Raw genomic sequence first — 25,414 nt, forward strand, 5'->3', positions numbered from 1 at the left:
GGTGGGCGGGTGGCTGTGCAGTGGGTGGCTTGGGCCATAACGCCTGTTGGACGGTCACTCGAGTTGTTGGGGAAGCGGTGGGAAATGTCAGGCTAGTGCAGGGTTGAAAAACAAGTGACAGACAATTCTAGGCTAGAGACGGGAAGGGCCCTGATGTCACCTGGCCGGCCGTGCTTTCTGGATGAAGTGGCGTTTGTATGATAACAACCCCTCATATATTTGCAAGGCGTTTTCTTGCACATAGCATGGTTCCCCCTCCTTGTCTACATCTTTGGGTCTCAATGCCCTTTTGCAGCAGAGGAAACCGAGGCTTAGTGAAGGTTTCCATCCTCCCCCACCCCCCCTCCAGCCCCAGACTGGGTCGTCGGGCCCCAGCCATGTGCCCTGTGGAGGGAGAGCCCTTCTGAAACTGCACTCCAGCGTTGGGTGGAAAACTGTGGGTTTGTTTGCTTCTCTTCCCCAGTTCCATTCACCTTTACACGGAGGCAGCACTTCATAGATCTGGGTTGGAAGGAGTCAGGTCTTCAGCACCTGGCCTGTGCCCCTGCTGCGTGGGGACAGCCCATAGGGGAGGGGATCGTCCACTGGGGCTGTGGGTTCACCGAGGTGGGTGCTTGTCTTGGCCTGGGGTACGGGTCAAGGGGGCCACTGCGGCTCCAGGCCTCTTAACCAGGCCAGGGCATCCAGCCATGCTCTGAGATGGCCTTGGTGGCGGTGTCGGCACTTGGTTTAATTTGAGGGAGTCAGGAGGGATCTAACGTGTGGTGCTTTCCCCTATTTGACACCCCTTTATGCTTTGTCAATCAACAGGAGCTTGAAGAAATCCGCAAATGTGGGATGAAAAACTTCCGTAACATCCAGGTTGATGAAGCTAATTTATTGACTTGGCAAGGGCTTATTGTTCCTGTGAGTATTGAACACCTCCACTTCTTACCAGATTATTCTTTACGCTGATGTGTGTGCTACGGGCTTCTCCCTCTGCTCCCAAGGCGGCTCTGACTCTAGGCGGCCAGCAGGTGCCCGAGGCGGCTGTCGCGGAGGCTCACAGGGCAGGGCCGTGAAGGGGAGCCCATCTGGGCTCTGGTCTCCTGACATTCTGAGGTCCGAGCCTTCCAGGCCTGTGAGGGTCGGCCCGGAAAGGACGTGCGTCTGTGCTCCTGCTCTTCCTTGGCTTCTCTATGCCTGGCCGCGTTTGTCCAGACGGGCCGCTTTCTCCGACCTCTCTTGGGAGATAGCGGGTGTTTTCATCCATGTCTTCTCTTTGCTCTCCTGCCTGGGTTTGCGTCTGTGTTTCTAACCCTCTGGACACCTGTGTTCCAGGTTTTATTCTTGGGACCCTCCAGTCTGTGCCTCCCGTTGGTCTCAAGTCCCTTTGCCTAGTGGCCCCCCAGTGTTTCTCTGGGGCATCTGCCCCCACGCCCCACTCCCTGTCGCCCAGACTTCCTTTGGGTGCTCGGGCCCTCTCCTCACCGCGGCTTCCTGTGGCCTCCCCGCCCTCCGGATTCCGCATCTACTCTTTCTGCAGCCCTTCATCTCCCCGTCCAGAGGCTTGTCCCATGCTGACTCCAGCTGTGACCCCGGTTTCCCTGCCCTCCCAGAACTGCTTCTGGCAGCACCTGGCCCACGTCCTCAGCCCCGGCTCGGCAGGTCCAGCCCTGGCCCTGAGGTCCTCACTCCTGTCCTGCCACTTCCTCTCAACTCTTATCCATGGCTCTTGTCCAGCCTCTTGCCTTTCTCTTGCTCTGTTTTGTCTCTTGGGGACCTTGCTTCTTCCAGTGTCAGGTCATTGGGTTCTTGCTGGACGTGGAGGGGTGCGTCTTGGCCTCTGTTCCTGCCCATCTTGGCCTCTGCTCCTGCCCGCTTGCCGGAGGCAGCCTTACTTGGACGTCATGTGCCTTCCATGTCCCCGGCTTGCGACAGAGACCCTCTGTGCCAGTGACCCCCGTTCCTTCCTGTTCTTCCCACCCCCCGCCACCTCCTTTCATCCCCCCTGCCCTGTGCCTCACCCCTCCCCCCGCACCCCCCCACCCTGCCGCCCAGTGTAAAATCTCTCCTTACGAAGAGATGGGTCACTTTGCCAGAGCCGAGCAGAGAGCACGCTGACCAGAGATGCTTCCTTCTTGACACTGGTTGTAGGTCATGCTTTTTTAACAGTCCCTGGAACTTGAACAGCAAATATTGGATTTGTAGTTTATTTTTATAATCATTTGGATAACTAAGGAAAGATATGCTTTATAGTGTTTCAGTGCACACCAAAAATTATAAACCTGGCAGCGTCCAGCCTGGTTTTGCCCCCAGCCCTTGCCCACTGTGGGGACATATTAGATGTTGAGTGGAAGGATGGCCAAGACCATATGACCCCTGGCACTCTCCTAATTGAGATTTTGTTTCCTACTGATAAAATAGGTGAATAGTTAAGATGTGGATCTTTTGAAAAATAATAAGAATGACCGGGACAGTTTTAAGCGGTCAGGCTGGGCAGCCTACCGTGGGAGCTCAGTAGCTGGCTCCAAGGGTAGGTGGCTGTCTGGCAGGCGTCTCCCTGGTGTCGCATCGGCAGAGCCTGTGGAACGGGCGACTTCTCATTGAGCCCCGGGTGGAGATGGCTGGTAGAGTCCCAGTGGCCTGGGCCAAGGCTCCAGGCAGTGTCTGGAGCATCTGGGGAAGCTGTGCCTGGAGACAGGGCTGTGGCCAGGGCTCCTCTCGCCCTGCTCACGCTGCCTCTTCCTACTTCTCTGGCCCCTGGGTTGGCGTGAGGAGAGTTTCAAGGAAGCAGTTGGCAACTGCTCTGTCCAAGGTCCCCACTAGTACCCCACACCTGGGCCTCGGGTCTTCCTGCTCTGTAGGGGCTGGGTCAGCAAGGGGTCTTCTCCCCAAACTCACCTGGGATCCATCCAGCTGGAGTGAAAAGCAGGGCCAGGCTGATAAAGATGTGGCCCCCCGGGAAGTGGGCCTTTACAGCAGGGTACTTGCTGGTCCTGGGGAAGCCACCTGGCAAATCCACCCTGGTTGCAGTTCAGAGAGAGGGCAGGCCCAGACCTCAGGGGGCGATGGCGGGGGCACTTCATCGTTACCATGGCAGTTCAGGTTGATTCCCTTTAAACACTTGGTTTTTTTGTGTTTTTTTCGCGGTACGCGGGCCTGTCACTGTTGTGGCCTCTCCTGTTACGGAGCGCAGGCTCTGGACGTGCAGGCTCAGCGGCCATGGCTCACGGGCCTAGCCGCTCTGCGGCATGTGGGATCTTCCGAGACCGGGACACGAACTCGTGTCCCCTGCATCGGCAGGCGGACTCTCAACCACTGCGCCACCAGGGAAGCCCTAAACACTTGTTTTTATATAAGATTTCTCCATTTAAAATTCAGATGTAAGGTCTAAGGAAGAAAAGAATCCCATAATCCCATTATGAAGAAATTCAGTTTAGTGAGTTTTTGGCACATGCCCTTCAGGAACAGGGGCCTAGTGGTGAACCTTCTTGAGGCTTCTCTCCCAGTGGGCGTGTCCACCCCTAACCGGGTGCTCACACCCCCTTTAATGGGCCAGTTGCTGATGTCATAATTTTATCATTATTTGGTCATTGCCTTGAAACTCTTCATGAACATAAGTTTTAGTAACTATCCTATAGCCCATGTTTTATAAGTTATAGGTGTACAATATAGTCATTTTTATTTTAGATTCTGATCTTAAGATACAGTATTCTGTATTATATATTCCATTAGGATCAGGGTTGTACTATATTTAAGGAAAAACCATCTTTAGGGCTATATATGTTGTCAAATTACTTTCCAGAAAGGTTGTGCTAGTTTATACTCCTACAGGTACTGTCTGCACAAGTGCCCACAAGTGCCCACACGTGTCCTTGGCTGTTGTGGAGGTTGCTGAGCATTTTTAAAGGGGGTTCTGAGTGTCACGTGCTTCAGCACCCAGGCTGTGCGGTCCCGCTGCCCAAGGGGAGAGCCCCAGCCCTGCCCCTGACGGGAGGGGTGGTGATCTTGGGCCAGCTACACAGTTAGTCCCAGCGTCCTCACCTCTAAAAGGAGCGCTTCCCTTCTGGCTGTTGTAAAAGTTCAGTAAGTGCACATGTTAAATGCTTAGTCTCACTCGGGGGCTCTCTGGAACGCTGTTTGCCCTAACAGAGGGTCCATGAAACAACACACAGGAAGAAATTCTTGTCAGTTTGATAGGTGCAAAAGTTCTCAGCTTGATATGTGTCTTTGTCCCATTTGGGCTGTTGTATAACAAAATACTAGATAGCTGAGCTTATAAGCAACAGAAATTTATTTCTCACAGTCCTGGGAGCTGTAGGTCTGAGATCAGTGCTAGTTGGGTGAGGACCTTCTTCTCACGAGTCACAGGCTGTTGCTCGCATGGCAGAAGGGGCACCAGTCCCATTCGTGAGGGCTCTGCCCTGGTGGTCTAATCCCCTCCCAGAGGCCCCACCTCCCCACACCATCACCTTGGGGGGGGTAGGTTTTTGTTTTTGTTTTTCTGGCTGTGTTGGGTCTTCGTTGCTGCACGCAGGCTTTCTCTGTTTGTGGTGAGTGGGGGCTACTCTTTGTTGTGGTGCGTGGGCTTCTCGTTGTGGTGCCTTCTCTTGTTGTGGAGCACGGGCCCTAGGTGTGCTGGCTTCAGTATTTGTGGCTCACGGGCTTAGCTGCTTTGTGGCATGTGGGATCTTCCCTGACCAGGGCTTGAACCCGTGTCCCCTGCATTAGCAGGCGGACTCTTAGCCACTGTGCCACCAGGGAAGTCCAGGGCGGTAGGTTTTGACATAGGAATTTGGAGGGACACAAACATTCGGACCATAGTAATTTGTATTAAAAATTTTGTTTTTGCAGTTGAAGGTTTTTTTACTTATTTATTGACTGTTTATGTCTCTACAGTCTATTATCTAATAAGGTTTTAGTATGTTTGTCAAATTGCAGGAATTCTGTGTATTAATCCTTTGTGTCTGGGACAAATAATTTTCAGCTTAGTGTTTTCTTTTAAATTTTGTTTATTCAAAATTAATTTTAAAGTTTCTCTTTTAAAAAATTTAAAAATTTTGCTTCATCAATTTTTTTTATTGTGGTAAAATGTATGTGACATAAAATTTGCCATTACAGAACTTTTTAAGTGTACAATTCAGTGACATTAATTACAGTCAAAATGTTTTGCAACCATCATCACTGTATTTCCAAAACTTATCACTCAAACAGAAATTCTGTAGCCATGAAGTAATAACACTCTGCTCTCCTACCCCCCAACCCCTAGTACTCCCTAATCTACTCTGTATGTCAATGAATTTGCTTATTGTAGATATTTCACATAAATGAATCATATAAAGTTTGTCCTGGGCTTCCCTGGTGGCGCAGTGGTTGAGAGTCCGCCTGCCGATGCAGGGGACATGGGTTCGTGCCCTGGTCCGGGAAGATCCCACGTGCCGCGGAGCGGCTAGGCCCATGAGCCATGGCCGCTGAGCCTGTACGTCTGGAGCCGCAACGGGGTGGCCACAACAGTGAGAGGCCCGCGTACCACAAAAAAAAAAAAAAAAAATTGTCCTTTTTTATCTGGCTTATTTCACTCAGCATAATTTTTTTCAAGGTTCATGTACATCATACCATGTATCAGAACATCGTTTTTATGGATAAATAATTTTCTTTTATATGTCTACACCACCTTTTTTTTTTTTTTTTTTTGGCCTCGCCTTGCAGCATGCAGGATCTTAGTTTCCTGTTCAGGGATCGAACCCATGCACCCTGCAGTGGGAGTGTGAAGTCTTAACCCCTGATATGCAGGTATCTGCCTGAGTCCCATCTTCAGTTTTTCGGGGTAATATGTAGAAGTGGAATTGGCTGAATCACATGGTAACTCTGTGTTTAACTCTTTGAGGAACTGCCAGACTGATTTCCGCAGTGGCTGCACCATCTTACATTCCCACCAGCAGTGCACAAGGATTCCAGTTTTTCCACATCCTCACCAACAATTATTTTCCTTTTTTTTTTTTTAAAGTTATAACCATTCTAGTAGATGTGAATTGGAATCTCAATGGTGGTTTCGATTTGCATTTTCCTCATGATTAAGGATGTTGAGCATTGTTTCACGTTTTTATTGGCCATTTGTATATCTTTGGGGGAATGTCTAAAGTTCTTTAACCCCCCCTCCTTTTAAAAACATTTTATTTATGTATTTATTTTTGGCTGCATTGGGTCTTCATTGCTGCTCGCGGGCTTTCTCTAGTTATGGAGAGTGGGGGCTACTCTTCATTGCAGTGCGTGAGCTTCTCATTGTGGTGGCTTCTCTTTGTTGTGGAGCATAGGCTCTAGGCGCGTGGGCTTCAGTGGTTGTGGCACACAGCCTCAGTAGTTGTGGCTCGCAGGCTCTAGAGCACAGGCTCAGTAGTTGTGGCGCATGGGCTTAGTTGCTCTGCGGCATGTGGGATCTTCCTGGAGGGCTCGAACCCGTGTACCCTGCATTAAAGACTTTTTTTTTTAAGAGCAGTGTTAGGTTTGCAGCAAAATTAAGAGGAAGGACAGATATTTCAGGTATACCCCTTCCCCCCTCCCCCACATAGTCTCCCCCATTATCAACATCCCCCACCAGAGCCAGGCATTTGTTATAACTGATGAACCTATGTTGGCACACCATAATCACCTAAAGGGCACAGTTTACATCGGAGTCACTCTTGGTGTTGTACATCCTGTGAGTTTGAACAATGTATAATGACATGTATCCACCATTAGAGTATCATATAGAGTAGTTTCACTGCCTCAGATCCTATGTGCTCTGTCTGTTCAATCCTTCCCCACTCCTGGCAAGTACTGATTTTTTTTTTTTAACTGTCTTCATAGTTTGGACGTTCAAGACTGTCGTATGGTTGGAATCATACAGCAGCTTTTCAGATTGGCTTCTTTCGTTTAGTAATGTGCAATTAAGATTTCGTTGTGTTTTGATAGCTCATTTCTTTTTAGCACCAAATAATATTCTGTTGTCTCAATGTACACAGTTTGTTTATCCATTCACCTCCTGAAGGACATTTTGATTGCTTCCAGATTTTGGCAGTTCTGAATAAAGCTGCTATACACATTCTGAGTTGGGTTTTTTGTCTCTTTGTCTTTGAGTTAAAGGAGTTCGTTATATATTCTACATATTAAACCCTTACTAGATATATAATTTGCAGATATTTTCTCCCACTCGGTTGTCTTTTTACTCTCTTGACTGTGTCCTTTGATGCACAAAGTTTTTAATATTCATGAAGTCCATTTTACCTATTTTTTCTATTGTTGCCTGTGCTTTCAGTGTCATATTTGAGAAACCATTGCCAAATCCAAGGTCATGCAGGTTTTGCCCTATGTTTTCTTCTGAGAATTTTTAGTGTTAACTCTTGAACTTAGCTCTTTGTTCCATTTTGAGTTTTTTTAAATGGTATAGGGTAAGGGCCCAACTTCATTCTGTTGCACGTAGATGTACAATTTTCCCAGGACCATTTGTCGAAAAGACTGCTTTTTCCCATTGAGTGATTCTGGCATCCTTGTCAAAAATTAATAGAGCTAGAAAACTAATAAGGACCTACAGTGTAGCACAGGGAACTCTACTCAGTACTCTGTAATGGCCTGTATGGGGAAAGAATCTAAAAAAGAGTGGATATACATATAACTGATTCACTTTGCTGTACAGCAGAAACTAACACCACATTGTAAGTCAACTATACGCCAGTAAAAATAAAAAAAATAATAGAACATATATGTGAGGGTTTAATTCTGGACTCTCAATTCTGTTCCTTTTTATATTATTTATTTGGTTGCACTGGGTCTTAGTTGAGGCAGGTGGGCTTCTTAGTTGCAGCTCGCAGGCTCCGTAGTTGCGGCACAAGGGCTCCTTTAGTTGAGGCAGGTGGGCTCCTTAGTTGCGGCTCCAGGGCTCCTTAGTTGTGGCTCACAGGCTCTTTAGTTGCGGCATGCATGTGGTATCTAGTTCCCTGACCAGGGGTCAAACCCGGGTCCCCTGCATTGGGAACATGGAGTCTTATCCACTGCGCCACCAGGGATGTCCCTCAGTTCTGTTCTGTTGGTCTGAATGTCTGTCCTTATGCCAGTACCACACTGTTTTGATTACTGTAGCTTTGTAGTAAGTGTTTGAAATCAGGAAATGTGAGTTCTCCAACTGTGATCTTTTTCAAGATTGTTTTGACTATTCAGGGCCCCTGTGTAACTGGGCAGGACCCTATGGGGCCTTCCCGGAGCAGACCCCTCCCCCATATCCTCTCCTTTAGCTCCTCCCTGAAGTACGTAGATAAAAGTATCTGATGCACATTTCTTGAGTTGTTTTACAGTTGCTAAAACCACCACCAAATGGAAGAAATTAACTACTTGATGACCATGAGTAGGTAGCTCCCAGACCTACTGGTGCCTAAGGATTGATAATGTTAACCCCTGTGACACTACCCTGTTACCTCACCATCAACCAATCAGAATTGTGCACAAGCTGATTACATACCCTGGGACTTCCCTCCCTCACCTGACCTTTAAAAATGCTTTCCTGAAACCCATTGGGGAGTTCGGGTATTTTGAGCAATAGCTGCCCTGGACTCCTTGCTTGGCACCCTGCACTTTCCTTCACCACAACTCAGTGTCAGTAGATTGGTTTTACTGAGTATGGGCAAACAGACCTAAGTTTGGTTCAGTAACACCTTGAGATCCCATATGAATCTTAGGATGGGTTTTTCCATTTGAAAAAAAAAATTATTGAGGTTTTGAAAGAGATTATATTGAATCTTTAGATCACTTTGGGTAGTATTGTCATCTTTACAAAAGCAAGACTTGCAGTCCAGGAACCCAAGATGTCTTTCCATTTATTTAGGTTTTCTTTAACTTCTTTCAGCAGTGTTTTGTAATTTTTGGTGTACAACTTTTACACCTCTGTATTTTTCAGCTCAGGATGAAAAAACAAAACCGAAACAAAATCATAGCCTGGGTCACTTGAAACAACAGAATTCAGTTTTCTCACAGTTCTGGAGGCCAGAAGTCCCAGATCAAGGTCTGGCAGTAATCAATGATCAAAAACCTCCCAACAAAGTAAAGTTCTGAATTGGATGACTTTTCTTGGTGAATTCTACCAAACATTTAAAAAATTCGGTTGGTTTCTGATGAGGACTCTTCCATAGCCTTCTTGTTGTGTCCTCATGTGGCCTTTTCTCAGTGCACGGGGAGAGAGAGCAAGAGTGCTCTCTTTTTTTTATTTTGGCCGCACCACGCAGCCTGCAAGATCTTAGTCCCCCGACCGGGGATTGAACCTGTCCCCTCAGCAGTGAAAGCATGGAGTCTTAACCACTGGACCACCAGGGGAGTCCTGGGAGCTCTCTTCTTTTTAGGATACTAATGCTGTCAGATCAGGACTCTACCCTGTGACATCATTTAACCTTAATTACTTCCTTACTCTCTAGCCACACTGGGGTTAGGGCTTCAATATAAGAATTCGGAGGGGACACAGACATTCAGTCTGTAACAGCCACCTCAGTTAAATTTATTCCTAGATATTTTACTCTTTTCAGTGTTACTGTAAGTGGAATTGTTTCCTTTATTTCCTTTTCGGATTCATTGTTGTTCACTGTTAGTGTACAGAAATGTAACTGATATTGGCGTGTTGATTTTGTATCCAGGAACGTTGCTAAATTCATTTTTTCTAACAGTTTGTGTATGAATAATCTTTAGTTTTCTATGTATGAGATCAGTTCATCTCTGAATAGAGGTAGTTTTGTTTCTCCCTTTCCAATTTGGATGCCTTTTATTTCTTTTTCTTGCCTGATTGCCCTGGCTAGAACTACCAAATACTGTATTGACTATAAGTGGCAAAAGTAGGCATCCTTGGGACTTCCCTGGTGGTCCAGTGGTAAAGAATCTGCCTTCCAATGCAGGGGACGCAGGTTCCATCCCTGGTCGGGGAGCTAAGATCCCACATGCTGCGGGGCAGCTAAGCCTGTGTGCCACAACTACTGAGCACATGCACCTCGACTAGAGAGCCTGCGTGCTACAAACTAAAGAGCCCACGCGCTGCAACAAAAGATCCCGCGTGCCAGAACTAAGACCTGATGCAGCCAAAAAAAAAAAGTGGGCATCCTTGGGAATTCCCTGGTGGCAGTCCAGTGATTAGGACTCGGGGCTTTCACTACCGGGGTCCAAGTTTGATCCTTGGTTGGGGAGCTAAGATCCCGCAAGCTGTGTAGTGCAGCCAAAAAATAAAAAATGTTGGCATCCTTGTCTTGTTAGTAATTTTAGGAGAAAAGCTTTCAGACTTTCACCATTCAGTGTGACGTTGGCTGTAGGTTTTTCATGTTGGCTGTAGGCTTTTTTCATGTTGAAATTTCTTTCTATTCCTAGTTTATTGAGTGTTTCATCACAAAAGTGTATTAGGTTTTGTCAGATACTTTTCTGCATCAATTGAGATTATCTTTTTTCCTCCTTCATTCTATTCTTTTCTATTCTGCACACACATGGTGTGTTGATTGATTGATTTTTGTATGTTGAACTATCCTTGCATACCTGGGATAAATCCTACTTGGTCATGGTGTACGATCCTTTTAATATGCTGCTGAATTTCAGTTTGTTAGTATTTTGTTGAGGATTTTTGCATCAAAATTCATATACTTTTCTAATAGTGTCTTTGACTCTGATATCAGGGTTATGCTAGACTTGTAGAATGAGTTAGAAAGTGTTCCCACCTCTTCAGTTTTTTGGAAGAGTTCAAGAATGATTGGTGTTAATTTTTTTAATGTTTGGTAGCATTCACCAAGAAAAGCCATCCAGTTCAGAACTTTACTTTGTTGAGAGGATTTTGATTACTGGATTACTGATTCAGTTTCTTTACTACTTATAGGTCTATTTAGATTTTTTCTCAATTCAGTTTTGGTAGGTTGTGTGTTTCTGTGAATTTGTCCATTTCATCTAGGTTATCCAATTTTTTGGTGTACAACTGTTCATAGTATTCTCTTGTAATCCCTTTCTATTTCTATAATAAATGTAATGTTCCCACTTTCATTTCTGATTTTAGTAATATGGATTTCCTCTCTTTTTTCCTTAGTCTAGCTAAAAGTTTGTCACTTCAGTTGATCTCTTCAAAGAACCAACTTGTTTTCATTGATTTTTTTTTCTCTATTTTTTTCCTGCACTGTTTATCTCCTCTGTAATTGTTATTACTTACTTCTTTCTTCTGGTTTTGGGTTCAGTTTGTTCTCTTCTCATTTTTTAAGGTATTCAGTTAGATTATTGATTTGAGATCCTTCTTTTTTTGTTGTAGGCATTTACAGCTGTAAATTTTTCTCTGGGCACTACTTTTGCTGCATCCTTAAGTTTTGATGTCTTGTGTTTATCATCTCAAGGTATTTTCTAATTTCCCATGTGATTTCCTTTTTGACCAATTGGTTGTTTGTGTTTAATTTCCTCATACTTGTGAGTTTTCCAGCTTTCCTTCCATTATTGATTTCTAGTTGTATTCCATAGTGGTCACAAAGATATTTGTTGATCTTCTGTCTTGTTCTGTTATTGAAAGTGGGGTATTGAAATCTCCAACTATTATTTTATAACATATTTCTCCCTTCAGTGCCATCAATTTTTGCTTCATATGTTTTGGTTCATAATTTGTTAGTTGCATATAGGTGTATAATTGTCATATCTTCTTGATGGATTGAACCTTTTACCAATATATAATGTCCTTTGTGTCTTGTACTTTTTCCGTCATTTACTTCTAACCTCTTTGTGTCTTTGTATGTAAAGTGAATCTCTTATAGGCAGCATATGGGTGGATTGTGTTTTCTTATCCATTCTGGCAATTTCCATCTTTTAAGTGGAGAGTTTATTCCATTCACATTCAAAGTAATTGCTGACAAGAAAGTATTTGCTTCTGTTATCTATTTGTTTTCTGGATGTCATGTATGCATTTTGTTCCTAAATTCTTCCATTATTGCCTTTTTTGGGTATTTAGTTGATTTTTTTGTAGCATATTATTTTGATTCCATTCTTCTTTTCTTTTCTGTATGCCTGTTAGTTATTTTCTTAGAGGTTACCTTGGGGATTACAATTAACATCTTAATCTTTTAACAACCTAGTTTGAATAATACCAACTTAATTTCAGTAGTTACAAACACTCTGGTCCCATATATTTCCATTACCCAACCCCTCATATTGTTACTGTCGCAAAGAGAAGTTACAAACCCAAAGTATAATAACCAATAATGTTGGGTTTTATATTATCTTGTATAGTTTCTTAACCATTTTTCTTTATTTCTTTTTATGGCTTCAAGTTACTGTCTAGTATCTTTTTGTTTAGCCTGAAGACTCCCTTTTGTATTTCCTTTACAGAACATCTACTAGTGATGAATTCATTCCCTCTTTCTCTTTTAGATTTTTTTATCTGGGAATATCTTAATTTTGCCTTCATTTTTTAAAATTTTTTTATTATTTTTAAATTTTTTCTGACCATGCCACACAGCATTTGGGATCTTAGTTCCTTGACCAGGGCTCGAACCTGCTCCCCCTGCAGTGGGAGTGTGGAGTCTTAACCACTATACCACCAGGGAACTCCCTCACCTTCTTCTTCTTCTTTCTTTTTTAAAATTATTTATTTATTTACTTATTTTTGGCTGCATTGGGTCTTCGATGCTCCACATGGGCTTTCTCTAGTTGCATTGAGTGGGGGCTACTCCTCGTTCTGGTGCTAGGGCTCCTCATTGTGGTGGCTTCTCTTGTGGAGCAGGGCTCTAGGTGCACAGGCTTTAGTAGTTGTGGCACATGGGCTCAGTAGTTGTGGCTCGCAGACTCTAGAGCACAGGCTCAGTAGTTGTGGCATACAGGCTTAGTTGCTCTGAGGCATGTGGGATATTCCCAGACCAGGGCTCAAACATGTGTCCCCTGCATTGACAGGCGGATTCTACCACTGCACTGCCAGGGAAGTCCCTCGCGTTCATTTTTTTTTTTTTTTTTTTTGTGGTACGCGGGCCTTTCACTATTGTGGCCTCTCCCGTTGCGGAGCACAGACTCCAGACGCGCAGGCTCAGTGGCCATGGCTCACGGGCCTAGCCGCTCCGCGGCATGTGGGATCTTCCAGGACCGGGGCATGAACCTGTGTCCCCTGCATCAGCAGGCGGACTCTCAACCACTGCGCCACCAGGGAAGCCCTCGCCTTCATTTTTGAAGGATAGTTTTTGCTGACAGTCTTTTCCTTTTAGCACCTTGAATGTGTCCTCCCACTGCCTTCTGGCCTCCATTCTGGTTAGAAATCAGTTGTTGCTGCTTTCAAGTTACTTCTCTTGCTGCTTTCAAGATTATCTCTTTGTCCTTTGATGATTTGACTATCTTGGTATGATCTCTCTGAGTTGATCCTGCTTGCAGTTCATTGAGCTTCTTGGATGTGTAGATTCATATCTTTTATGGAATTTTGAATGTTTGGGGTCATTATTTTTTTAAATATTCTTTCTGCCCCTTTACTCCTTATCCGTTTGTGGGCCCCCATAATATGTGTGTTGGTGTGCTAGGTGATGTCCCATATGTCCCTATGCTCTGTTCACTTTTCTTCATTTTTCTGCTCCTTAGATGGGATAATTTCAATTATCCTAACTTCAAGTTTGCTGACTCCTTTTGCTTGCTCAAGTCTACTACTGAATTGCTCTAGTGAGTTTTTCATTTCAGTTATTGTATTATTCTCCAGAATTTTTGTTGAGTCCCTTTCTATAATTTCTGTGTCTTTATTGGTGTTCTCATTTTGTTTAGACATTATTTTCCTGGCTTTGTTCAGTTTTTTTGTTTTTTTTTTTTTTTGGCTGTGTCGGGTCTTAGTTGTGGCGTGCTGGCTCTTCGTTGTGGTAAGTGGGCTTCTCTCTAGTTGTGGTGTGTGGGTTTTCTCTTCTCTAGTTGTAGTGCATGGGCTCTGTAGTTTGCAGCACTCAGGCTCTCTAGTTGAGGCTTGTGGGCTCAGGAGTTGTGTGCGGGCTTAGTTGCCCCACAGCATGTGGGATCTTAGTTCCCCAACCAGGGATCGAACCCACATCCCCTGCATTGGAAGGCAGATTCTTTATCACTGGACCACCAAGGAAGTCCCTGGTTTTGTTTAGTTTTTTGCCTATGATTTTTTTTACCTCTTTGAGCACTGTTTTTTGGGGGTTTTTTTGGTTTTTTTGGCCACACAGCTTGCAGGATCTTAGTTCCCCAACCAGGGATCAAATCCGGGCCCATGGCAGTGAAAGTGCCGAGTTCCAATCACTGGACTGCCAGGGAATTCCCTCTTTGAGCATTTTTAAGACAGTTGATTTTAATTCTTTGTCTGGTAAGTCTAATGTCTGGGCTTATTCAGAAATAGTTTTCGTCAGTTTTTTTTTTATCCTTTAAACGGGCCATACTTTTCTGTTTCTTTGTATGCTTTGTGATTTTGTTGTTGCTGTTGAAAATTGGACATTTGAATATTATAATGCGTAAATCAGATTTTCCCCCTCCCTGCAGGATTTGCTGTTCTTGAGTGTTAAAGGCTTCTCTTGTGTTCCACCAGTGTTTTGACTGAAATTTCCTTGAATGCCAGGAGCTTAAAAAAAGTCTCTCAGTCTTTGCAGATTGGTTCTGTGCTAGGGTACTTCTTGAACATGTAGCCAGGCCAGTTACATTTCTGCCTTCTTCACTTCCTGCTTTCCTTGAGCCTATGGTTAGCTGGTGGTGAAAGCTTCAGATCTTCTCAGTTCTTTTCTTAGCGTGTATCCTGTCCTAGGCATATGTGTGACTTTCTCAGCTCCGCAGTGTACCTGGGTGCTTCTGAATGCCCTGATATCCCTGGGTTTCTCTGTGGCTTTACCTCCTTGGCTTTATGCAATCTGTGTGTCTCACCTGCCATCCTTTGCTGTAGGCAGCTGTGAGTTTTTCATGGCCTTACAGTCTTTTATTTATTTATTTATTTGGCTGCTCCGGGTCTTAGTTGTAGCACATGGGATCTTTGTTGCAGCATACAGGATCTTTAGTTGCAGCGTGCGGGATCTAGTTCCCTGACCAGGGATCGAACCTGGGCCCCCTGCATTTGGAGTGCTGAGTCTTAACCACTGGACCATCAGGGAAGTCCCCTACAGTCTTCTTGAGCAGTTCCTGTGCTTTTCCCATGCTCTGTGGGTTCTGAGCGAGGCAAAACAGAGCACCTGTGTCAGCCCTCCGGGTAGCCCTGGACTGGTTAGAACAGACAGACAGTAATTTGTGACTAAGGTCTGCTCTGCTTCTCTGGAATGGAGGGCCTGGGTCCCACGTGGTAGTCAGAGGTGGCCATCATTCACCCATCTTCAAGATGCCTGTCTCCCAGCCAGGGAGCGGCCAGGCTAAGGGCAAGTAAAGTCGACACAAAGCTTTCCTACTGTGTTTTAGTTGCCTTTTTCTTGATTCTGCATTCACAGCCAAAGGTTGCTGTAAACCTTTGACTGTTTTCCAGAGTTCTGACAAAGTTGGTTCTGACGGTTTCTGTAGTATTTTGTTTGTTTGTTTCTATGGAAGGATGGGAGTTTGGAGCTGCCTGCTTTGCCATTTTGCTGATGTTACACCCTAAATTTTTCTCTTTTAATCAGGAATGAGTGGATTTCATTAAAGGCCATATTACTGTCAATTAGGTTTTGTGGTGTGGGTTTTCAAAGTGGCCTGTTAATTAAGCCCCTCATTGCTTTCTGGATTAATTCCCCCTTCATTACAATGGACTGTTTTTAAATGTTCCAGTGTATTAAATTTCCTAGTCTTTAGTGTGCTTGCATCTGTGGTCATATGTGAGATTGGATTGTGTTTTCTGTGTTTAGTGGATTTTTTTTTTTTTTTTTTTGCGGTACGCGGGCCTCTCACTGCTGTGGCCTCTCCCGTTGCGGAGCACAGTCTCCGGACGCGCAGGCTCAGCGGCCGTGGCTCACGGGCCCAGCTGCTCCACGGCATGTGGGATCTTCCCGGACCAAGGCACGAACCCGTGTCCCCTGCATTGGCAGGCGGACTCTCAACCACTGTGCCACTAGGGAAGCCCTGTTTAGTGGATTTTGATAGATGGTTATACTGACTTCATGTATCAAGAAGTAGAAATTTCATTCTTTTTTCTGTGTTCTGATTTGCTAATTTTTGCTTTTATGGTAATTTCTGCTTTTATGTTTTGTCTTTTGTTTTCCTTGGTATTTGTTTGCTCTTTGCTTTTTTAAAATTTATTTATTTTATTTGTTTTTGGCTGCATTGGGTCTTCGTTGCTGCATGTGGGCTTTCTCTAGTTGCGGTGAGCGGGGGGCTGCTCTTTGTTGCAGTACGCAGGCTTCTTATTGTGGTGGCTTCTCGTTGAGAAGTACGGGCTGTAGGCACGCAGGTTCAGTAGTTGTGGTGCGTGGGCTCAGTAGTTGTGGCTCACGGTCTCTAGAGCACAGGCTCAGTAGTTGTGGCACATGGGCTTAGTTGCTCCGTGGCAGGTGTCATCTTACCGGATCTGGGCTCGAACCCGTGTCCCCTGCACTGGCAGGCAGATTCTTAACCACTGCGCCACCAGGGAAGTCCCTCTTTGTTCTTTTCTAACTTGATGATTTGAGTGCTTAGTTCTTTGGTGGGGGGTGTTCATCCCCAGTTGAGTTCCTTTCTTGCCTGGGCTGCTCCCTACCCATGTCATTGTCACCCTGGACTTACAGGGGTGCTGCTGCTGGTTTTACCTTTTATTGAGAAGGTAAGACATGCACACGTGACAACGTTTCAACAACGACAGTGTCTTTCTTCTGTCTGTGCCTCTGTCCCTCATTTGTAAAAGGAGCTGGTAAATGCCTGCCTCTTGTCAGTGTGTAGTCAGACTGCCCTGGATTTCTCTGCCTTTGGGCTTCAGAAGCACAGACTTGGGAGTCAGCTTTGTATTCCTGAGGCCTTGCATCTCCAAAGCTGTGTCAATAATTGTTTTTAAAATGAAATTGAGTTTTGTGGAGAGGCCTCGTACCACCCTGGTGGTCACTCCACCAGCCTGTTGGGAGAGGACGCAGTCTCTCTGCCATCACAGTGTTTCTGGCCTCTGCACTAGCCCCGAGGCTCGCGCACCAGGTTCTGCTGAGCAGAGTGTTTTTGGGAATGAGCCTCAGGTACACCGATCACATCCCATTGCAGAAGCTGTAACTGCCTTTGCCTCCGTGCAGGCCATTCCGTCTCACAGGTTCTTTGAGCACCTCACAGGCCCTGGCTCCCCCACCTGGGCTCGGGCCCCAGCCTCTTTCGAGGAGCTTTTGCTCCCCTGTCCTGGGGCTGGGCTGCTCAAAGCTGACAATTGTTGAGGTAAATACCTGCTTGTTAACTTTCAGAGAGAGAGGCCTCCTCTTCTGTTCGTGAAGCCGTGTGTACCCCTTCCAACTGGTCATCCTCCTGCACCTGCGTCTTCCTGACGCTCTCTATTCCCTGGTCTCAGTGAATCACTCCCTCCTCTCTGTTCCCTCCACTCACAATTCATAGTAGTGAGGTCGCTTTTGACTGCAAGTAAGGAAACCCCCCACTTAGCGTGGCTTTGAAAAGGGAAAGTTGCTGCCCCTGACAGAGTCCTGGGGCAGGGGCTCTGGACTGGCAATCCAGCGGCTCGGCGAGGGGAGAGCACAGACCTGCATGGGCTTCACAGTTTCCCGGAAGGAAGAGACGGTCTCTTCTTTTCTCTCTCTCTCCTTGAACTTTTTATTTTGAGATAACTGTAGATTTTCATGCAATTGTAGGAAATAACAGAGATTCCCCAGTAGCCTTCACCTGTTGTGCAACTGTAGTGCAGTGCTGTAACCAGGAAGTGGACGCTGATCAGTCCACCAACCCCATTCAGACTTCTCCATCTGTGACACGTGTGTGTGTGTGTAGTTTGGTGTGACCAAAAACAAAGACGCCCATCCCAGGGGCCCACCACAGACCCCTCACTCCTCATTATCCAGAACCAGGACACGTGGCCACCCCTGGTCTGTCACTGGCCGAGGTGTGGGCAGTACCATGATGGACTGTGCTGTCCAAAAGGAGTATACTGCAAGCCACAGCCGTGCTTTTAAATTTTCCAGAACTCCCATTAAAAATGAAAATTAGGGAATTCCCCGGCGGTCCAGTGGTTGGGACTCCGCGCTTTCACTGCTGAAGGCCCGAGGAGGGTGTGGGTTGGATCCCTGGTCAGGGAACTAACATGGAAGGAAGGAAGAAAGGAAGGAAGGAAGGGAGGGAGGGAGGGAAGGAAGGAGGGAAGAAGGGAGGGAGGGAGGAAGGAAGGAAGGAAGGGAATTAAACAAGTGGAATTCACTTTGGTAAGTATTTTACTTAATACAGTATATCAAAAATATTTTCTACATGTAATCAATATAAATAATTATTAACTAAATAGTTTATTCTTTTTTTTTTGCACAAAGTCTCAAATCCAGGTGGTATTTTACGCTTATAGCACATCTAAATTCGGAAGAGTCCTGTTGCAAGTACACAATAGGCGCTTGGGCTGGTGGCCACCATATTGGATGGGACAGGTGTAGACCAGTCAGGATTTACCCCGGTTCACAATGAGGGGGCAGCATGGACGGAAACAAAACTGGGATTTTGCCAGCAAGGAGACAGCGGGAGCAGCCGTTGGCTGGACAGTCCGTTGGGGTCAGCTGTGGTCCAGCCCCCCTCTCTTTGGGGCTCCTCAGAGGGCTAATTCTGCTTTATAACTGGTGGTGTGGGTGTCGTCTCAGCGAGTTCTGGTTCAGGCAGAGACCTTTATCTGTTTCCCTCCCACTTCCTGTCCCTAGCACTGTGCATTACACAGAGTAGGCGCCCCACAAACATTCTGTAAGTTATTGAATTTGTAGTTCTCAGAGAGCCTTGGAAACTACATTTTGGTGTGTGCAGGTGGATTATTTGTGCAGGGTTGTCTCTGTTTCTTGTTCATTAGATGCCAGTAGCCACCTTTGTCATTGGGACAACCTCAGGCATTTCTAAACCTCTCCAGGAGGGACAACACTGTCCTCAGTCGAAAACCCTGTTTCTGAGTTAGCTTTGATTTCCTTTTTAACAGTTTCATTGAGAGTCACAAACCCTGCATTTCATGCATTTAAAGTGTACAGTTATTCAATGGCTGTTAGTATATTTGCAGAGTTGTTTCTCCATCACCACAATTTTAGAACATTTTTTATTATTCCTCAAAGAAACCTCCCCTTGTTAGCATCACCCCCAGTCCCCCAGGTGTAGGCAACCACAGATCTACTTTGTAGATTTAGCTATCCTGTATATTTCATATAAATGGAATCATATAATACGTGACGTTTTGTGTCTGGCTTCCTTCCTTAGCATAATATTTTCAAGGTTTATCCATGTTGTAGCATATATTCGTACTTCATTCCTTTTTATTGCCAAATAATATTCTGTTGTAATGGATATATCATAGTTTGCTTATCCATTCACCAGTTGATAGGTATTTGGGTTGTTTCCTCTGTTTGGCTATTATGAATGATGTTGCTATGAACATTTGTGAACAGGATTTTATGTCGACAAGCGTTTTCATTTCTTTAGGATATTTAGGAGTGGGGTTGTGGGTCCTGTGGTCGCTTTATGTTTTTGGTAAGGAAGCGTTTGGGTCCAGACACTCTTCACGAGTGCAGCAAGTTCTCGCCTGGCAACGGGGAGGGGGTAAGGAAATTGTGTCGCGTCTGATGGTGGAATACGCTGCAGCCCTAGTGAAGGCATGGGTGCGCCGAGGGCGGGCGAGTGGGTGCTGCCAGCAGCAAACCGCATGCGTGTGTGTGCAGGAGTGCCGCGTGCCAGGGCGCTGGCCCACACCACACGTTTTCTACAACAGACAAGGAATTCTCCGACGTTAGTAGTTCTGTGGCTGGGTCTTAGAAAGCGAAGTGATCTGCCCCACGCGTGGGCGGGCACAGGCTGTGCGGCCAAGAGCACCGCGCTCCCAGAATCCGGGTCCCTTGACCAAGGAGTGTGCTGACTGCTGTGCGCCGCAGGCTGTGTTGTGGACACGCTCAGCCCTTATCCTGGGGTGGAATGTCTAGTACTACTTTTTTGGTGTGAATGTTATATTTCTATGAGAAATAACAATAAAGCTACTTCTTTTCTTGAAGGGAAGGTGAATCATGCCGTGAAAGGTGCCTATGAGTTCAGAGGAGGGAAAGTTCCTGTGGAATTCCGTTTTATTGGAGACAGCGATTTTTTTTTTTTTTGCAATATTCAGTGTGCTTTATTGGGTTTTTAAGAAAGCATTTTGAAACTTAGTGACCAACCTAATTTCTTTAGTTTTTTTCTTTGAAATTTATTTTACGGAAGTGTAGTTGATTTGCAATGTTGTGTTTCTGGTGTACAGTAAAGTGACTCAGTTATATACAGGTATGTATTCTTTTTCATATTCTTTTCCATTATGGTTTAGAGATTGTGATTTTAAATTTAGGTGTAATTCATAGGGTAGTTTGGTCATGAAAGATTGGAAAATCTGTTCTAAAAATACTTCCACAAATGTTTATTTTCAAAGAGAAAATGATGGAATTTTTAAATGTCAGAGTATTCATTGACAAAGAGCTGTACTGTGAAAAGTGCTAGGAACCCAATTGTTGGAAACAGTACAAAGAGGTCATCTTCAGAAAGCAAAGTTAGCAGATGATGACTCTGCTCACTGTGCAGACTTGGTAATTCAGGCAACCACGGAGAGATAAGAGAGAATGAACACTTAACAGTTACAGGGCATGAGAAGACAGTCTGTGCTCAGAGGCCAGGAGCTTTTCCTGCCTTTCGACCAGGCCCTCTAGTGGACTGTGAAGGTTAGAGCGCAAGGAAGCCCGCCTTCCCATCCCTCTGTAACTGGACCCCGGGGCAAGCAGCCTGAGGGTGGGTCTGGGCCAGGCCTGGGTAGACGTCCTGGGGCAGCCAGGCCGGGCTGTGTTCCTTGTGGGTGAAGGGTTACCCCGCGGAAAGGACACCGCTGAGGGTTCTCCACCGGCCAACACATGTGGTCGATCATCAGTGGATCCATCTAGGAGCTGCCTGTCCACATCAGTCCAGCCACGAGTCCCGTGTGGTGTCAGATCGCCAGCTGGGCATGCGCCATGGGGACTTGGTGTGGCTGCTGGCCAGGTCAGGGAGTGGCTGCCAGAGAGCTGTGTGGTGTCCTCCCTGAGCCCCAGGGAGAGCTGCCACAACGGTGACACAAAACTGTGACTGATGTACAATGGTGGAAGGACTCTGGGTCTTCAGTGGATTAAGAGATGTGTGGGGTGCGGTGGAGTCTCAGGGTTCCTCAAGGTTGCCCTGGGGAGGAAAGAGCCGGCTTGCCTGCAGGCCAGGAGTGGACCCGTGGGGGAAAGGCCCAAGGGGTTTGGAGGAGCCTCCTCTTGGCCTTAGTTGCTCCAAAGTGGCTTTGTGCCTGGGGAGGGTGGGGTGAGAGCCGGGAGGGGTGGGGGGAGCCAAGGTTTGCACTGTCCTTGCGGGTAGCTCTCCATGGCTTGTGGAGAGGACCATCTGAGGCAAATTCCTGAAATTTTGAATACTATTTTTCTACCACAAAGCCGTGTTTTCTCATTGAGGCCCCTTCTAGTTTCTGAGCTGCCTTCCCACAGAATAAGTTTAACTCTAATGTGTGGAAAACTCACGTGTGGCACTTAGGCCTTTATCCACAGGGTAGGTACTGTGTTGAATTTTTGCACACCCCCTTCCACACAAATCCCTGGGGTTTTGGAGCCACTCCTTTGGTCACCCCGAGGCCTGGACAGGGATAGAGTCTCCAAGGAGTTAAGACACGCTCCCTGGGCGGCGAGAGGTTCGGCCTGTCCTGTGTCCTGTAGCGAGAGAGCTGCTTCTCCTGACTTTTTGCCCATGTGCAGCATGCAATGTGGGTGGCTTCTACCTCAGGGTCACCCCCACATGACAGATGTTGGGGAATGTCCCGGGCTTGCCTGGCTGGCCTGACTCGTCCTTGTCTCCAGCTCCTGGCACATGGCCCAGCACGCGGCGGGCCCCAGGTGGTTGGTCAGTCCTGGGTGATGGTTGAACATATCTGGTGGGTTTCAGCAGCCAGGGTCATCCAGGAAGGCTCTTTCCGTGGCTGAAGCCGGTCCCTTCTTAAAACCCCGAAGCAAAATCTCTGTGTCCCCGTGGGCTCGTTGGTAATGGTGAGTCTAGCTCTCCTAGGTAGTGAGCAGTCAGGACAAGGCCTGGGAGGAGTCCGCTGCCACTTTAACTTCTGGACAGTGTTCTAGACAATTCTGTGTTCCCTAAAGAAGGGATTAGGGAAGGTTTTGTTGGGGTGAAAATGATTTCCCAGTCCAGCCATGGCCCACCCCCTCCGGGTGTGCATGGGTCTGTCTCCTCACCCAGGTGCAGCGCCCGAGGTGTTGACATCTCCTCCCTCACCCGCTCCTGAGGCACCACCTTCCTGCCGTGCATCCTGTAGGTTCATCTTCCGACCATGGATCCAGCTGCTCGATTGGGTGGTTCAGACCCCTAAACTCAGCCCCAGCCTCCTGTCTTGCTCCATGCTGTCCCCTCCAAGCCCCTGCCGTCCTAGTTTTTAGTCCTCTCTGCTGGGAAGGCCTCTCCCACCCCTCAGCCTTCCCTAATTTTACCCTTCTTGGGTGGGGATAGTGTGGGGACCTGACGTGTGCTGGCCTCACTCCCCAGCAGAGGAATCCTATTTGCTGGAGAATATCTCATCACGCTGGGGCTTGAGGAGGCAGCGCTGTGCATTCCTGGGCACTCAGTGAAGCTGGGCCTTCTTTGAGTGGGCTGGGACCCTGGAGAGCTAGAGTCCGGGGCTGGGAGGCCACAGACTGGAGGGCTGGCTCAGCTCTGGACGTGGAGGCAGAGCTGGAGAGAGGCTGGCCTTTTTCTCTTGGGGCATCTCTCAGAGGCTCCTGGGCCATCAGTGTGCAGGCCCTGAGGGATAGTTCTCTGAGTGGTCCTAAGGACACAGGGGTGGGGCATGGTTCTGGCCCTACCTGGCGACCAGCTAGGGGCCAGCTCAGCTCCTCAGGGGCCAGCCGTACAGCTGAGTGCTGGCTTTATTCTGGAATTGTGGCCACCTCTTTGGCCTTTCAGCACTTGGTATGGTCTGGGTTGGGTTGTTATTTACCCCTGGTGTAACTCTTCATACCTTCAAAAAAGATAAAGAGATATTTGCAAAAGACATTATCTGAAAAAGGGCTGTTAACCCCAAATGTACAAAGAACTCTTAAAACTCAATAACAAGAAAACAAAGAACCTGATTTTAAAATGGGCCAGGGACTTCCCTGGTGGCGCAGTGGTTAAGAATACTCCTGCCAGTGCAGGGGACACGGGTTCGAGCCCTGGTCTGGGAAGATCCCCCATGCCACGGAGCAACTAAGCCCGTGTGCTGCAACTACTGAGGTCCATGCACCTAGAGCCCGTGCTCCGCAACAAGAGAAGCCACCACAATGAGAAGCCCGTGCACCGCAAAGAACAGCCCCCGCTCACCGCAACTAGAGAAAGCCCGCGTGCAGCAACGAAGACCCAACGCAGCCATAAATAAATAAATTTATAAATAATAATAATAATAAAATGGACCAAAAACCTGAAAAGACTTCTTACCACAGAAGACATACAGATAGCAAATAAGCATATGAAAAGGTAGTCAACACCATATCATTAGGGAATTACAAATTAAAACTACAGGATGCAACTACACACCTGTCAGATTGGTGGAAATCCAGAATGCTGACAACACCAAATGCTGGCGAGGATGTGGAGCAACAGGAACTCTCATCAGTCCTGGTGGGAATGCAGAATGGTGCAGCCACTTTGGAAGATAGATTGGTGATTTTTTACAAAACTAAGCATACCCTTAACCTACAATTGTGCTCCTTAGTATTTACCCAAAGGAGATGAAAATAATATGTCCACACAGAAACCTGCACACGGTTGTGGATAGCAGCTTTATGCATAATTGCCAAAGGCAACCAAGCTGACCTTCAGGAAGTGAATGGATAAACTACATCGAGACAATGGATTAATATTCAGTGACAAAAAGAAGTGATCTAACAAGCCACAAAGGAACCTTAAATGCATATTACTAAGTGAAAGGAGCCAGTCTGAAAGGGCTGAATACTGCATGATTCCAACCATAGGGTATAATACTTCATACAACCCATTCAGTGTCCAGCACCGAGAGTGAGCCCTGCTGTAGACTGTGGACTGTGGGTGATGATGTGTTGGTGTCAGTCCATCACCTGTAATGCGTGTACCACTCTGGTGGGGGAGGCTGTGTGTGTGTAGGAGTTCTGTACTTTCCTCTCAGTTTTGCTGTAAACCTAAAACTACTCAAAAAAAAAATGAAGTCTATTAAAAAAAAAAAAGGTAAAGAGGCCAGGGCGTCCATCTCAGACCCTTTCACAGTTTAGCACACATGTTGCTCTAGAAACACACATTGATTGTTGTTCCCCTGAAGGTGACAAGGCTTCAGTTGATACAACCTCTTGAAACAAAGTAATTTTTCCAGTGAACAATTAGAACATTCCTGTCTCAGCTACAGGTTCACTCCGCCCTCTTTCCTTTCCCTCCAGGACAACCCTCCATATGATAAAGGGGCCTTCAGAATTGAAATCAACTTTCCAGCAGAGTACCCATTCAAACCACCGAAGATCACATTTAAAACGAAGATCTATCACCCGAACATTGATGAAAAGGGGCAGGTCTGTCTGCCGGTAATTAGTGCTGAAAACTGGAAGCCAGCAACCAAAACTGACCAAGGTAAGGCGTCTCCTCGTGTCTTCTGGGGACACTGCTGCGGGCAGGGCCTTCTAGGTCCCTTCTGACACCACGTCGCACGGAGTCCAGAGAAATCCTATAGCACTGACCACCGTGTCCACAGAAGGCTGCTGTGGTCCCACTGTTCCATGGGCTTGGCGCATCTCAGCTAAGCTTCAGCCCACGCAGGTGTTCTTGTGCTCGCAGCCCAAGGGGGACCCGCGCAGACAGACCAGACCAGCGCTCACTCCCAATGCAGGGAGGGGTGTGACCCTGTCCCTGGGAGTGTTCGTGAGGATTGTGGGCTGCCTGGGGCGGGGGGAAGTGGCCTCACACAGCAGTTAGCACATGGACTCAGACTGGAAGGGGGAAGGGAGGGTGTTGAGGGCCTGCGGGCTTGAGCCGGAGCCATGTGGCAGGCCACAGGATGCTGGGGTGTCTTGGGAGGGCACGGCCAGACTTGAGGGCAGTGTGCCCATGTGAAAGCACACAGTCAGCCTTAGCGGGCCTGGAACTCCCTGTGTGTCCCTGGGTCTGGGTGCCCTCATTTTTCTGGGAAAAGTACTTGATTCACTACTGTGGTCGCCCCCCTCTTTTCCCCGGCAGGTGACTAAACTTTGTTATAGACTGTGTCTAGTTTTTATTCTTTTTTTTTTTTTTTGCGGTACGCGGGCCTCTCACTGTTGTGGTCTCTCCCGTTGCGGAGCACAGGCTCCGGACACGCAGGCTCAGCGGCCAT

At 46.8% G+C, this 25,414-nt stretch overlaps 1 protein-coding gene and 1 non-coding gene across 2 annotated transcripts in view; one reads left to right on the plus strand and one right to left on the minus strand.

The window, feature by feature from the left end:
* Window positions 1–25,414, plus strand: part of UBE2L3 (ubiquitin conjugating enzyme E2 L3) — a 44,639-nt gene that overhangs the window by 12,849 nt on the left and 6,376 nt on the right. The window contains exons 2-3 of the mRNA XM_030836302.2: window positions 811–906; window positions 24,492–24,678. Of these exons, the coding sequence (XP_030692162.1) occupies window positions 811–906; window positions 24,492–24,678 (283 nt within the window). The remainder of the gene's footprint in view (window positions 1–810; window positions 907–24,491; window positions 24,679–25,414) is intronic.
* Window positions 14,990–15,062, minus strand: TRNAW-CCA (transfer RNA tryptophan (anticodon CCA)). Its single transcript has one exon. It is a non-coding gene; the product is annotated as a tRNA-Trp (tRNA).

This window comes from Globicephala melas, chromosome 13 (assembly GCF_963455315.2).
Source record: "Globicephala melas chromosome 13, mGloMel1.2, whole genome shotgun sequence".
In the NCBI taxonomy this organism is placed as follows: Eukaryota; Metazoa; Chordata; class Mammalia; order Artiodactyla; family Delphinidae; genus Globicephala; species Globicephala melas.